General features: G+C 39.3%; 1 protein-coding gene across 1 annotated transcript; it reads left to right on the forward strand.

Moving 5' to 3' along the window:
• Nucleotides 1-1,437: 1,437 nt before the first annotated feature.
• On the forward strand, nucleotides 1,438-2,601 carry LOC308382808 (uncharacterized protein; the record flags this gene model as incomplete). The annotated part of the gene is made up of 3 exons (XM_080860330.1): nucleotides 1,438-1,441; nucleotides 1,616-2,314; nucleotides 2,411-2,601. 3 exons carry the CDS (start codon nucleotides 1,438-1,440, stop codon nucleotides 2,599-2,601), a joined length of 894 nt encoding a protein of 297 aa, XP_080716456.1.
• Between the last annotated feature and the right edge of the window lie 10,096 nt (nucleotides 2,602-12,697).

The raw sequence follows: 12,697 nt of genomic DNA on the forward strand, positions 1-12,697 counted from the left end.
TGCTCCTCAGTCCTCTAGCAGTCCTGGCTCTGTAAATGGGAAATAAATAAAGTGCCGCACACTGAGCCAGAAACAATCCCAGCCACTGTGCTTCAGGAGCAATGAAGGGAGGTGTGTGATTTTAATGGCTCTCTCGCTCTCTAACTCTTTCTCGATAACTCTTTTGCTCTGAAACGCATACTCTCTTTCGTTCCCTCTCTCTTTATTTCACCTTTATCTTTCCCCATCTCATCTCTTTTTCTTATCACTCATTGAGGTTGGGATTTATTTCCTAACATTTTATGCATTCATGGTTTATTGAGGGTCCTTTGGTCGTTGAAGTTTATTTGGTTTAATTGGCATTCAACCTGTTCATTAAATTATTATCCCTAGTACTTATCCATTTGGTTTACACTTAACATTGGTTGATACTTGTAACATTAAAGCTTACCCTTTACTGTACTAATAAACTGATGACCTATCCATTTAACTCCTTGTGTGCCATGCCATTACTGTGCCACTATACTAGTTTATATACTACTTGGTCATATTGGAGGTCATTTAATAACTTCATGGTGTCAGATTCATCTTTTAATTTTTCACAATATTTCCCACTCCAATGCAATCTTCTGTCCCATAAAGTTCAGACACGCTTAAGCCTTACATCCTGGTGTTTTTCCATTGATTTGGTAGCTCACTTTTGTCTGTCTGGCACATGTATCCATACAAAATTGCCAGTGTGAGTAACCAGCATTAACAGACTGATAGTAATTGTGTCTCTACAAGGACAGGGTGTTAAAGGTGGAGACTAAGTCAACAAACAGTCTCCATAATATTAACATCCTTAATCAGCTGTCTCTTTCGTAGGTCACTCTCTCTCACACTATGCTGTCATTTCTTCTCCTTTTTGGCAGACAAACTCCAGTTTCATGGATCTCTGCTATTTCTCTCTAGACACTGTGACATTACAGGTGCGTGTTGCTTGATAGAGTTTTTGGATAAAATACCCAGCGTCAGGAGGATGATAGTTCCAAGAGGAGAGAACAGTCAACAGATCAGACCCAGAGAGGGAAATCAAAGGTCTGAAACACTAGGGTCAGAGCAAGAAAAGAGATCCTATCAAATAGCATTTATTCCTTAGCTAGAAATAAATGTCAAAATTGTTCTCTAATTCTAATGTTAATTTCTGTCTGGTTACATTTCAAAGCCACCAATGATTGTTCAGTTCGATTAATATCACATCTCCCTGTTCTGGATTGTATTTCTTCCCTAGGGGAAATGGATCTCTTCAGATGGCTGTCAGTTTTGGTTCTCTTGGGAGTGAGTACATCCCAAAGCTGTCCTGATAACTGTAAGTGCACTCAGAAGGCTAGCGCTGAAAGGACTGAAGTCAACTGCCACAAGAGAGGATTTACTTCTGTCCCCTCCAATCTCCCTACGGACACATGGATTTTGAAAATGGGTAAGATATGGGTCTTATACAGCATTGAACATTGACTATATCCATAAATTAAATCACATCCATTCATTGGGCTAATAGTCTTTATTGTAGCCCATTATTTGCCTTAATACAATATTTTATTCACATAGATTTGGTGCAAGTTAAATGTCAGGTTTTGTTTTATTTATTCCAAAGGGGAAAATTTATTGGAAGAAATTCATCCAAACATTATTAGTGCGATTCCAAAAATTGAAAGTGTAAACCTTGAACGCAACGTGATCAAATCGATACATCCTCAAGCTTTTACTGGTGGGAGGAAATTGATGCTTCTCAACTTGTATGGAAACCAGATCAGCAAATTACCATCAAAAGGTTTCAAAGACCTCCTCAGTTTACGCTTCCTTCTTTTGGGACAGAATCAGATAACCACCATCAAAGCAGACATGTTCACTGGGATGAGAAACCTATCAGATCTGGACCTTCCTCTTAACTCTCTAACGACTCTCCCCCCCAATGGGTTCAAGCCATTAATTGCCCTCAAGGTTCTGGACTTGGCTTTAAATAAGATTCAGAAAATTTCTCGCAAAGCTTTTGTTGGCCTCCAAGAGTTACTTTTCCTTAACCTAGACAATAACAGTCTGAAGAACATTCCTGCCGGAGCTTTCAAGCCCTTAATCGGGCTGGAGATGCTAGTTCTGGATAACAATCGGCTCACAACGCTCACGTCCTCCACATTTGAAGGCCTGCACAACCTGCAGGAGTTCTACCTGAGGAACAATGAGATAGAGATGCTGCCGGCGGATGTGTTCAGACACACACCTAAGCTTGTGCAGGTGGCTCTGAGTGGGAATAAGATGCATACTATTGATGGTAACCTGCTGGCCAATCTGCAGGGTAAGTGCACGTCTTCAAAGCAGAAATTCTGTTGACAGTATATTGCAGCAATGAGTAAACAAATTCAACACTAACTGCATTCTGGTTTTTTATCAGGTCTGAAGGAAGTTTATCTCCATGATAACCCTTGGATGTGTGACTGCAATATCAACTCCCTGGTACACTGGATAGCTCAAGCAAAGGTCAACCACTCACCCTTAGAAAGGTTACGTTGTGTTAGCCCAGAGGAGCACCGCGACAAACCACTCCACACCCTGACATCTCAGAGCCTTCTCTGTGCTGCTTAGACATATGCTGTTTAGTAGAGTGCACACACCTCAGTTTGAAAATGAACAGAGATGTGCAATGGCATTTGATTTTCTATAATATAATCAAATTATACTACTTGGTATATTAATATTTGTTTCTTTGCTTGACCTGCTTTTATCCTCTTGTTTTTTTTGCCTGTCCATTGTTAACCCTCCTCTATTTTTTACTAGTTAGATTCGCTGTATAGAGTATTTTCATGCATGAGAATTTTGTAAAGCCAGCTTTATCAAATTACTCTAATCTTAATCTAGCAACTGGATCTTTGAGTGGGCTTATTAATAACCCTAGTCACACTGCTTGTATTTTAAGGTAGTACCGATTATTTAAAATAATTATTACGTTTAATGTGTCTTGTTCTTCTGACTGATTATGGTGAGACATTTTGGCAGGCTACAACCTATATCAGTCAACCCTGCTGCTTCTCAGTGCTCCACAGCACCCAAGAGGAAATATCTCATAGAATTGCTGAATAAGCATCCCCTGTTATTGTCGCTCCCCCTCTAAATTCCATCTAGAGGAGTGGATACCTTCAGGCTTCTAAATCCTGTTAGTTGTCGATTAAGTGTTGTAAAGAGAAAAAAGCCTTTATCTATTTTGTTCTTAAAGAATGTAGTGGTTGTATATAGGCTTCATATGAAAACATTTAGACGTGAGCACAGAGCACATAATTAGTCTACTTAGCATATTTTTTAGTTCACATCATTTTATGTTAATCAATAAACGTCTCCAAGATTTTTCCCCATTGTCATCTTTATTTTCAGTTTAGCTCAGTTTAGAAACACAACATGACACAATTGAGGAAAACCACCAAATTTCAACATTATTTTATTGGTATTGTCAACAATATCAGCAAGTCAATTTCCCAAAAGTAGCACAAGTAGCATTATACTTAACCAACATTACTGATGTCTAGATTTACTGAGGCATTGGTGCCAGCTGTATAATTTTATCTCAAGTATAATCTAATTTGTCGGTGTGACATGGCCCCTAGAATTATATTTGTTATTAAATTGTGTAGTTATCCACTGTACAAGACTTGCTACTTGCATTACATACAGTCTGTCACAACATGAGTCAATATAGTGAAATGGAACTTGCTGTTACTCTTAAGTCTAAGGGTCCTATTTTGCACTCAAAAGCGACTGTTGGAAATAACTGTCCAATTATCATAATATCCTGTTCAGTTATCTTCTTTAAAAACACATTTAGCAGAAGCTACTTACTGTTTGTTTTCATTGGGACTTTATAATTGAATATTCCCGGTGTGTAGGAGTTGAGTTCCCATTCTGCATTCGAGAACTCTTTTGTGAGCCATCGTCAAATAAGCTGGTATTAGAATATATACCTAAAATGCCCACTTACAGTTACTTAAGGTTAAAAATGCCCACCTACAGTTCATTGTTTAAATCCTTTTACACATTCTCTTTCCCCAAATCTAAATTTGCAATGCTTTGTCACTTAATGGTAGGCTTTTGGTTACTTTCGCACTACACCATGTAAGCACACAAGATTGACCGGAGCTGCCTCAAACTTAGATCTGAGTGGGTGCAAACAAGAGCAAATCTGAGCAAGACTCTTGTGAAGTTAAGGAGACTCTTGTGAAGTTAAGGAGACTCTTGTGAAGTTAAGGAGACTATTGTTAAGTCAAGGAGACTCTTGTGAAGTTAAGGAGACTCTTGTTAAGTTAAGGAGACTCTTGTTAAGTTAAGGAGACTCTTGTGAAGTTAAGGAGACTATTGTTAAGTCAAGGAGACGCTTGTTAAGTCATGAAGACTCTTGTGAAGTTAAGGACAATTTTATATCCATCCAATATGTAGCCAAGTTGACCCATGATTGTGTTTAGGAAGTCTTTGATTTATACTGTTTTTATTATGTTTGATAAAGCTATGTGTTTTTGTAGGCCTGATTCAAAAGATTCCATCTTAATTTCATTGCAGGACACTTTTACACACAGTTCTGCAAACTTCACAGTAGCCCTCTCACTTTAACTCACACGGTTTGGTTCACTTCACACTGGCCCTCTTACATTATGAACAAACTTGGTAAGAACTCAGCGTACCGATGTGCAGACAGTGGTTGCGACACCTTCTGGAAGTTTTTTTTTTAGAATGCCATTCCTGACTGAAAATGTCTCTCCCGACTGCTCAGCCAGATTTATAAGTGTTGCTGAGACTGACCCAGTGTTAAGTCTGTGAAGATGAGCTCTCTTCCCAAAACCACAGGTTTGTTGCACTTGGCACCCCATAAAAAAAGCCTGTTTAGCTGAGCATTAGATCACTGGGAGAGATTGGACATAAAGGTATTAATTTGTGTAACACGAGGCTAGCGGTGACCATGTGTAGATATTACTGACGATATGAGATATCACACAGACCACATTACCTAACCGAAGTAGACTGCTGACAATAATGATGTCTAATGTATATCTAATAATCTAATCAGCATTACAAATCAGTATACCACCAAAATTATGTTGAAGCTGTTGTTATCAGGTCAAATTGTTACATAATGTTGCTTTAAGTAAGAAAAGCTATGTAACAGCTGATAGGCATATGTTTTTTAATTTAAAGTTAATTTGCAGGTCATATGTGAATGTCTTACAATGTGCTTGGATACCATTTCATTTAGTTTACAAGGGACAACCTCCTGCATGACCGCAGACATGAGTGTGAAATGTGCTTACTAGATTACTAGGGCTTCTGCTGTTCTCCACAATACGGCGCAATGCCTTAGGTGCTGTCATAAGGAAATATGGCATTACCTTCCATTGGTATACTGACGACAAGATGATAAGATAGAAGCCTGCCTACAAGATGTAATATCTTGGATGGCAAACAACTTCCTGCTCCTTAACTCAGAACACTGAGGTTTTGCTTGTAGGCCCTAAACAATTGAGAATGACACTGTCTAGCCATCTACCCACACTTGATGGCATCTCAATAACATCCAAAACTAGTATCAAAAACCTTGGTGTAATTATCAACCAAGACCTCCTACTTGATTCGCATACAAAACACCCTTTCCATATTCAAATCGATACTAAAGACATTCCTCTTTAGTGCATCCCATAGTCATGAATAATTGTCTCAAAAACCTGTCACCTGTCACAACATTCTTCACCTCTTCTTGCTGGCCATGTTGTTGTGTAAAGCAGGACTGGGCTACAGACAGTGCATGTTGTTCTGTGAAGGAGGGCTTTTACGGGTCCCATGTACAGCATGTGACGTGTGTTGTGGCTGTCACCAGCCAGTTGGGCCCTGCCACCCTTGCTATCCTAACTAAAATCTGCTTGAACCATGTCAGCCAACCATAACTAAACATAACTCATGCATATAAGCACTGTGTCTTTTGAAAGTGAGCTGGGACAAGAAAATCTAAAAAATCTCTTGAAAAGGAAGTAGGCAGACTTTTATAAGACAAGATAACACCCATCCTCACCTTCTCCTATGTGCCAGTCATATACGTATCAGAGAGATGAGGTAGAGGAAGAGGAATAAGAAGCAATGTTACACAGCATGAAATGAGGGACATCTTCGGCAGCCTAGAACTATTACAACGTTACAAAGTGATGGTGCATGTTGAGCCAACCCCATCATGAGTGTGCCTTGGAGCTGACTAAACCCAACTACTTCTTGCAAGCCAGAGTTGCCAAATTAATTAATTTGGATCAGAGGGTGGTGCTGAATGTTCATGCCCCATTCTTAATTGTACAATATTCATATTATGACTTGAAAGACAAATGGATAGGATGTCTGCTTGCTTAAGATAATCATTTTATAGGGGAAAATTCATGAGATTATTCTGAGCCATTCATGCAGCAGAGTTACATGTCTCGCTCTCCTATATACTCCTCCTATCAAAGGGCATTATTGTTGTGCTTCAGTACGTTCTCATCATGACAAAAATATCTCCTCTGAGTTAGTTATACTTGACTGCACAAATTAAATGACATGCGTTGTCCAAACTCATAAATGTTGGAATAACTAACTGAAAAAAAGATGATCTGTTATCTCTCAGTCAGTCAATGACAGATATATTTGAAGAGGGATTTGAAATAAGGCTGGCAATAAGTAAACATTTGTGAAGAAATGTACAAAGATATGTGACTGTGGTTGAAATATAATTCATCCATTTAACCCAGTGGCAAATCAGCGTCATTTTCAATCCAAATCATTTGTAGCTTTGCCAATGACTGTACTAGTACAATTAGTCTAGTAATGCATTTTACAATCAGAAAAAACCTCCTCCCCTTTTTGCCAGCTCTATAACTGCTTAGAGATCTAATAAATTGCAAAATGTATATTCTGAAGTACTAAATGGTTTGAAATTATTAAAAAGGATTACAAAGAAAGCTTCTTAAAATACAGCAAGAGCTCTGGAAGGCTATCTATTTATGTCCTCTTAATAAATCAATATAGATCTGTGACTCACTGTGCAGATAAAGAGACAGCCTTCCTATACCCCTAAGCCCAAAGCCTTCCAAAATAGCACAGGGAATGATAATAATCATTATAATTATTATTATCACACATAACATAACAACGTGCATGGGCGCATTTGCCAAACAAAATAACTCAAACACCACTTAATCTTAGAAACAGGAAAAATACATTTTAGTACTATAGTTACTTAAATTCATTTAAAAAGTCTTTAATAAGTCAAAACCATGGATATGCAGAGATGTGCTTTATATCCTACTATAAATGAAAGTGGACGTTATAATAATACATATCTTAGTATATCACTGGAAAGCTCATTTACATGGGGAGTTTCAGGTCCATCAATGTCTGCCACAAACTCCTGCACATGATTTACCAGTCTGTCGTTGCCAGCGTCCTCTTTTATGCTGTGGTGTGCTGGAGAGCCAGCATAAAGAAGAGGGATGCGGGAATGCGACTAGACAGGCTGGTGAGAAGGGCAGGAGCTGTTGTTGGCACCGAACTGGACTGCCTCACAACAGTGGCGGAGAGAAGTAGGTTGCTGACTATCCACGCAGAAGGGGGGGGGGGGGGGGGGGGGGGGGGGTGGACTTCTCTGCATGAGTCTACCTCAGTCTGAACTCCCCTTCTCTTCTCATCTCATTATATTCCACCCCACTGTCCATCCTTTTACTGGCTATACTAGCCCCTTGCACAGACTTTACTATTTATATCTCTTTGCACTATCCACACACAACAAGCACAAGAACTCTATCTTTGCACTATCCACACAAGCACATGAACACTTTCTCTTTGCACTATCCACACTTGCAGCACAAGAACACTTTCCTCATGGACATCAGCACTGTCACAATCAATGCACACTATAACATAGAGTCAGATCCATTCCTGTATCTGTAAACACCCCACTCCTTGTGAACATGTTCTCCCTATGTGTTAGTGATTTATGTATATGTCTGTGCGTTTCACAATTGCATAAGTGTATACGCTACTGGATTACCTAAATTTCCCTCTGGATTAATAAAGTATCCATCTATAAATCTATCTATCTATCTATCCACAGGGGGTTGCGTAGACCTTTAGGAGAGATTAAACATGGTTGTTGATGTTTTATACACATCAAAAATTACATACTGTGTATAAAATGATGGAAAAATGATATTTTTATTGCTGGATTTAGAGCTGAGGGAACTCAGCAATAGGAGAGGACAGAAGAGGAGAGGAGAGGGCTCAGATATAAGCCTTGCCCAATGTTTCCCACAATGTTCCATCGCAGACTGAGGATTGGTGCTCCTCATCCTTTGGCTGATTGATTAATCTCCCTGCATCCTCTGTTCATTAGCCACAACATACAGTCTCACCTGCCTATTAAGACATGGTAACAGGGGGAGGTATTAATTTATATATATATTTAGCATCCATTGGTGGTTTAAATCACATTGTGTAGAGCAGCACAGACACTGAGGCATTGAGGAGTGACATTTGATATGAAATATGATACTCATGACTGCACATGACAAAAGTGGCATTAGGCATGACTAGCTGCATTCATGGAGCCTCTGTTAAATGTGATGTTTAGTCTGATACCATTTCATTCCTTTGGTCATCAAAATAATCATCTGTGTTAGGACTGATGCTTTTGAATATCAAAAATTAAATTGTCATCTTGTCCTGAGATGTAACTCAAATTCAGTGAAGATTAGAAAAACTTTGTGAGAGAACTTCAAGTAAACAGTATTTTTAAACAGTCAAAATGGTAAACATCCTAATTTGACTTAAAGAGTGAGAAAATGAGGGTTGTGACTCTAGGCCATGTACATCTATTATGGTTCACACTACAGGCTCTAAAACTGTTGTCCATTTGTAAATAAAATAATGAATCTAGCCATTTTTGCCTCCTGCAGGCGCATAAATATTTATTGGCACCCTGGGTTACATCTCTTTGGCAGTAATAAGGTCATATACACCACATGAAAGAGATATCTCTGTGGGCTGTTATGATTCTGAAGCTGACTGTAATTATGCATGCATCTAAAGGAGAATAGAAATAAACTCCCATTCCCACATAATTCTCCTTATCCATAGCCAATGTAAATACAGCTAATGTAAATATCTCTCTCTTGGTTTTCTACCTCACATTCTCCGTCTCGTCCCTTCTTCTCTCAAGGCCTGGCCTAAAGCAGATGTCCACTTCCCCCAGATTTAATGCAGTAAACATAAGAGTGAAATAAGAGTGATGGGTTTTCATCATCAGTAATTGGGCACTTTATAGTTCAAGTCAAAGTTTTTTTATATAGCACAATATGCTTTACTATTAAAGCTGAAGAGAATTTAAACTTTGGAAATAGGAAATATAAAATAAACAGCATTACAAAGACAACTACCAAAGTGTAAAAACCAAAGTGCAAGTGTTGTAAAAATTAAAAAAAAAAAAAAAATCCTAATGCTATAAAGCAATAACTTTATAAACTCACTCCACAGTAAACTGATTAATTAAAGGCAGTGGAAAATAAGGCTGTTTCAAGCTTCTTTTCAAAACAGATTACAATATGGGGAGACCTCCATGGGGAGCTGGCTCCAGCAGTGGGAAGCATAACGGCTACATGCCATCTCACCATAGTTAGTTTCACCTCTGGGCACCACTAGATGACCAGCTGCAGATCTAAGAAACCTACCGGGTTTAAATTCAGCAAACTGTTCAGAGATATATTTAGGGGCCTTGACCTTTTAGTGACTTATAGACAATAAGTAATACTTTGAATTAAATTATTTATCTAATTGTGCTAATAGTGCAAAGACCTGAGAGTTGGAGTATTGTGCTCTCTTTTCTTAGTTTTTGAATAAGCTGTTAGTAAGCTGCAGTTTCTGAATAAGCTGTCGCTGTGTTATAGACCTTTTTGGTAGGCCAGTGAGGAGAGCATTGCAAAAGTCAACCCTGCAGGATACAAAGGCAGGCCTAAGTTTTCGTACACACGAAAAATATCTCTGACAGGAGCTATGCTGTTGAGAGGCCAGAATGCTAATTATACTTTGATGTCGTCACTTAAAGTAAAGGCCAATATATACTCTTACTACTGCAGCTGCGGCTGGCCGTGCAGTTGCATAGAGGGACTCGTTTTGGTTTATGGTTCCCTAAAGGATGTTTTATACTCGGATTTTACGCAGAAACGCCCCTTGCGCAGTTGAAATCCAAAGTGCTTAAAACTAGCATCCAAAAATGTACTGGCAGCTTGTGCTAGTACTGTGCAGCACGGGAGCTGGACTGACGTCCACAGGCTGCTACTCTCAGGACCTAGGCAGGGACATCATTTAATGGGAAACAGTCCGAACAGCAGGCAAAAATCCAAAAACACAGGTATAGCTTGTAACCAAGAAAGCAGTCAGACAATGTGATTTTCTGGATTTTTTTTTTTTCTCATTTTGTCTCTCATAGTTGAGGTATACCTATGATGGAAATTACAGGCCTTGCACAATTGGTGGTTGACTAATTACTTTTTTGCCCCACTGTAGGATACAATGCAAGTAGATAAGATAGGTTTTCTAGTTTTTATAATTAAGATTATTAACGGCTCTGCCCAAGCAACTACACGGACAGATCGCATCAAGATAATAATGCAAGCTGCAAAGACACATTTGGACATGGCTAGTGTGCCTGTGAAAGAGGTGATGAAAAAGCTATCCAAAGTAAATGTTGAACCATCACAGTCTGAAGGATGACAGGAACCCCATTAACCATATTACAGTGGAATGCTAGAAGCCTAGTGGTGAATGGGCAGGAATTTAAGACATTTGTATATGACCTACCTGTTTTACCTGACATTGTATGTATACAGGAGACATGGTAAGTCCCTCACTTACAGTTTTTAGTTCCGGTTCCGTTGACAAGAGGGGATAGTGTCATAATAGTTAATTTCTACAATCCCTGTAATGACCTAACAGTGGAGTATCTGGAAAGAGTTGTAAAGAGAGGGTAAAAGAGTGGTGTGGGGATTTCAATGCACATACTGTAACTCTCTGACTGTGCGGTTGTGATGCCACAAATAGGAATGGTGAAGTTGTAGAGGAGTTCATGGACAATGAGACACTTATATGCCTAAATGATGGGCGAGGCACCAGAGTGAATGTTAGAACAGGAGCACTATCAGCTCTGGATCTCACGTGTGTATCCAGGACATTAGCTGGGTTAAGTGAGTGGGACATATTGGAGAATTACGCTATAGAAAGTGATCACTTCCCTTTAATTTGCAAAATAAAGAGGAGAATTGGTGTCCAGGGAAGTGGCATTGGAAAGAGGCAGACTGGGAATTGTTTAATGAAGTTTGTGAAACCAGGGTGGGCCAGGTAGATCATAGGAAAGGTCAATGACATGGCAAGGAGTTAATCTGATGTCAGCTGCAGTACCAAGATCCCAAGGGAGAGGTAGGAGGAAGATTGTACCATGGTGGACCAAGGAGTGTACTGAGGCAATCCAAACACACAATAAAGCGAAGGACTTCCGGGCGAACGTTAAAGATGGCGCCATAGACCGAATATCTCTCCTGATAATGTGAAAGAAAAACCCACTTAAAGACGATACTATTATACATGTAAGACAATATAATAATTAAGTATGAGTGGGAATAAAGGCAAGAAAGTTTAGGGGAAATCTAAAACCGACAAAGATACTAGAGAGAGGAAAAATACGACGGAAAACAATGCTACAATGGAGAGAGTGGATCCTATTGAAGAAGAGCTTACCACTGCGAAAGCTATTCAAAACCTGAGTAAGAACCTACAAGAGTTGAAATGTGAACTTAAACAGGATTTACTGGATTTTAAGAATGAATTCAGAAAGGATATAAAAAAATAAGCCCTAAGCCGAAAGATGATGCCGTCTCCAGGTCCATTCTGGTTAACTTCCAGAGATTTGATATTTAGGACAAGATACTTAAAACTGCCTGGTCAAAGAAAATTACTTATGACGGTAAAATGGTGATGTTCGCACACGACTTCCCTGCCGAGGTAAACAACAGACTGAAAGAATACAAAGACATCAGGAAAATCCTCAAAGAGAAACAAATTCACTTCCAGACACCATACCCTGCTAAAATGAAGATTTACTGGGATAACGGAGCCTGTCTCTACAACAATGCAACGAAAGCAGCGAAGGACATGATCAAGAGGGGCTACTCAGTGGACCTGCCACAGACGAATGTTGTGGAGTGAGAACAGAATCTCACACGGGCGTGCACTGGAATAGAGAAGGAGACCTTGCCGAACGAGTCCGGGGGAAGCTCAGTGAATTCCAACGGCAGTAAGCACTACCCTAACGTGACTGATTGACTCACACAACCTTTCTGTGGTAGGTTATTTTGATATGGTATTTCAACTGTCCACGCGAGAAGGAGTTTTTTTCCTTTCTAAATTTAAGACATTTATTTTATTTTATTTTTGTATTTTATGACTTCGTTGCTCAAGGGAAAAGGAACTTTGCTTCTAGCGAAGAGGGAGCCCCTACAGGATGTAGGGCTATTACTCTGATGGAACTGGAAATACTGCTATCCTGTTGTTATAAGACACTAGCTCACTTTGGATGTGTACTCTGTCTGTCTTGTGTAGATGCCAGTGAGTGGAGCGGGATTCATTTTCGACAGGA

The sequence above is a fragment of the Sprattus sprattus genome, assembly GCF_963457725.1.
Source record: "Sprattus sprattus genome assembly, chromosome: 2".
Taxonomy (NCBI): domain Eukaryota; kingdom Metazoa; phylum Chordata; class Actinopteri; order Clupeiformes; family Clupeidae; genus Sprattus; species Sprattus sprattus.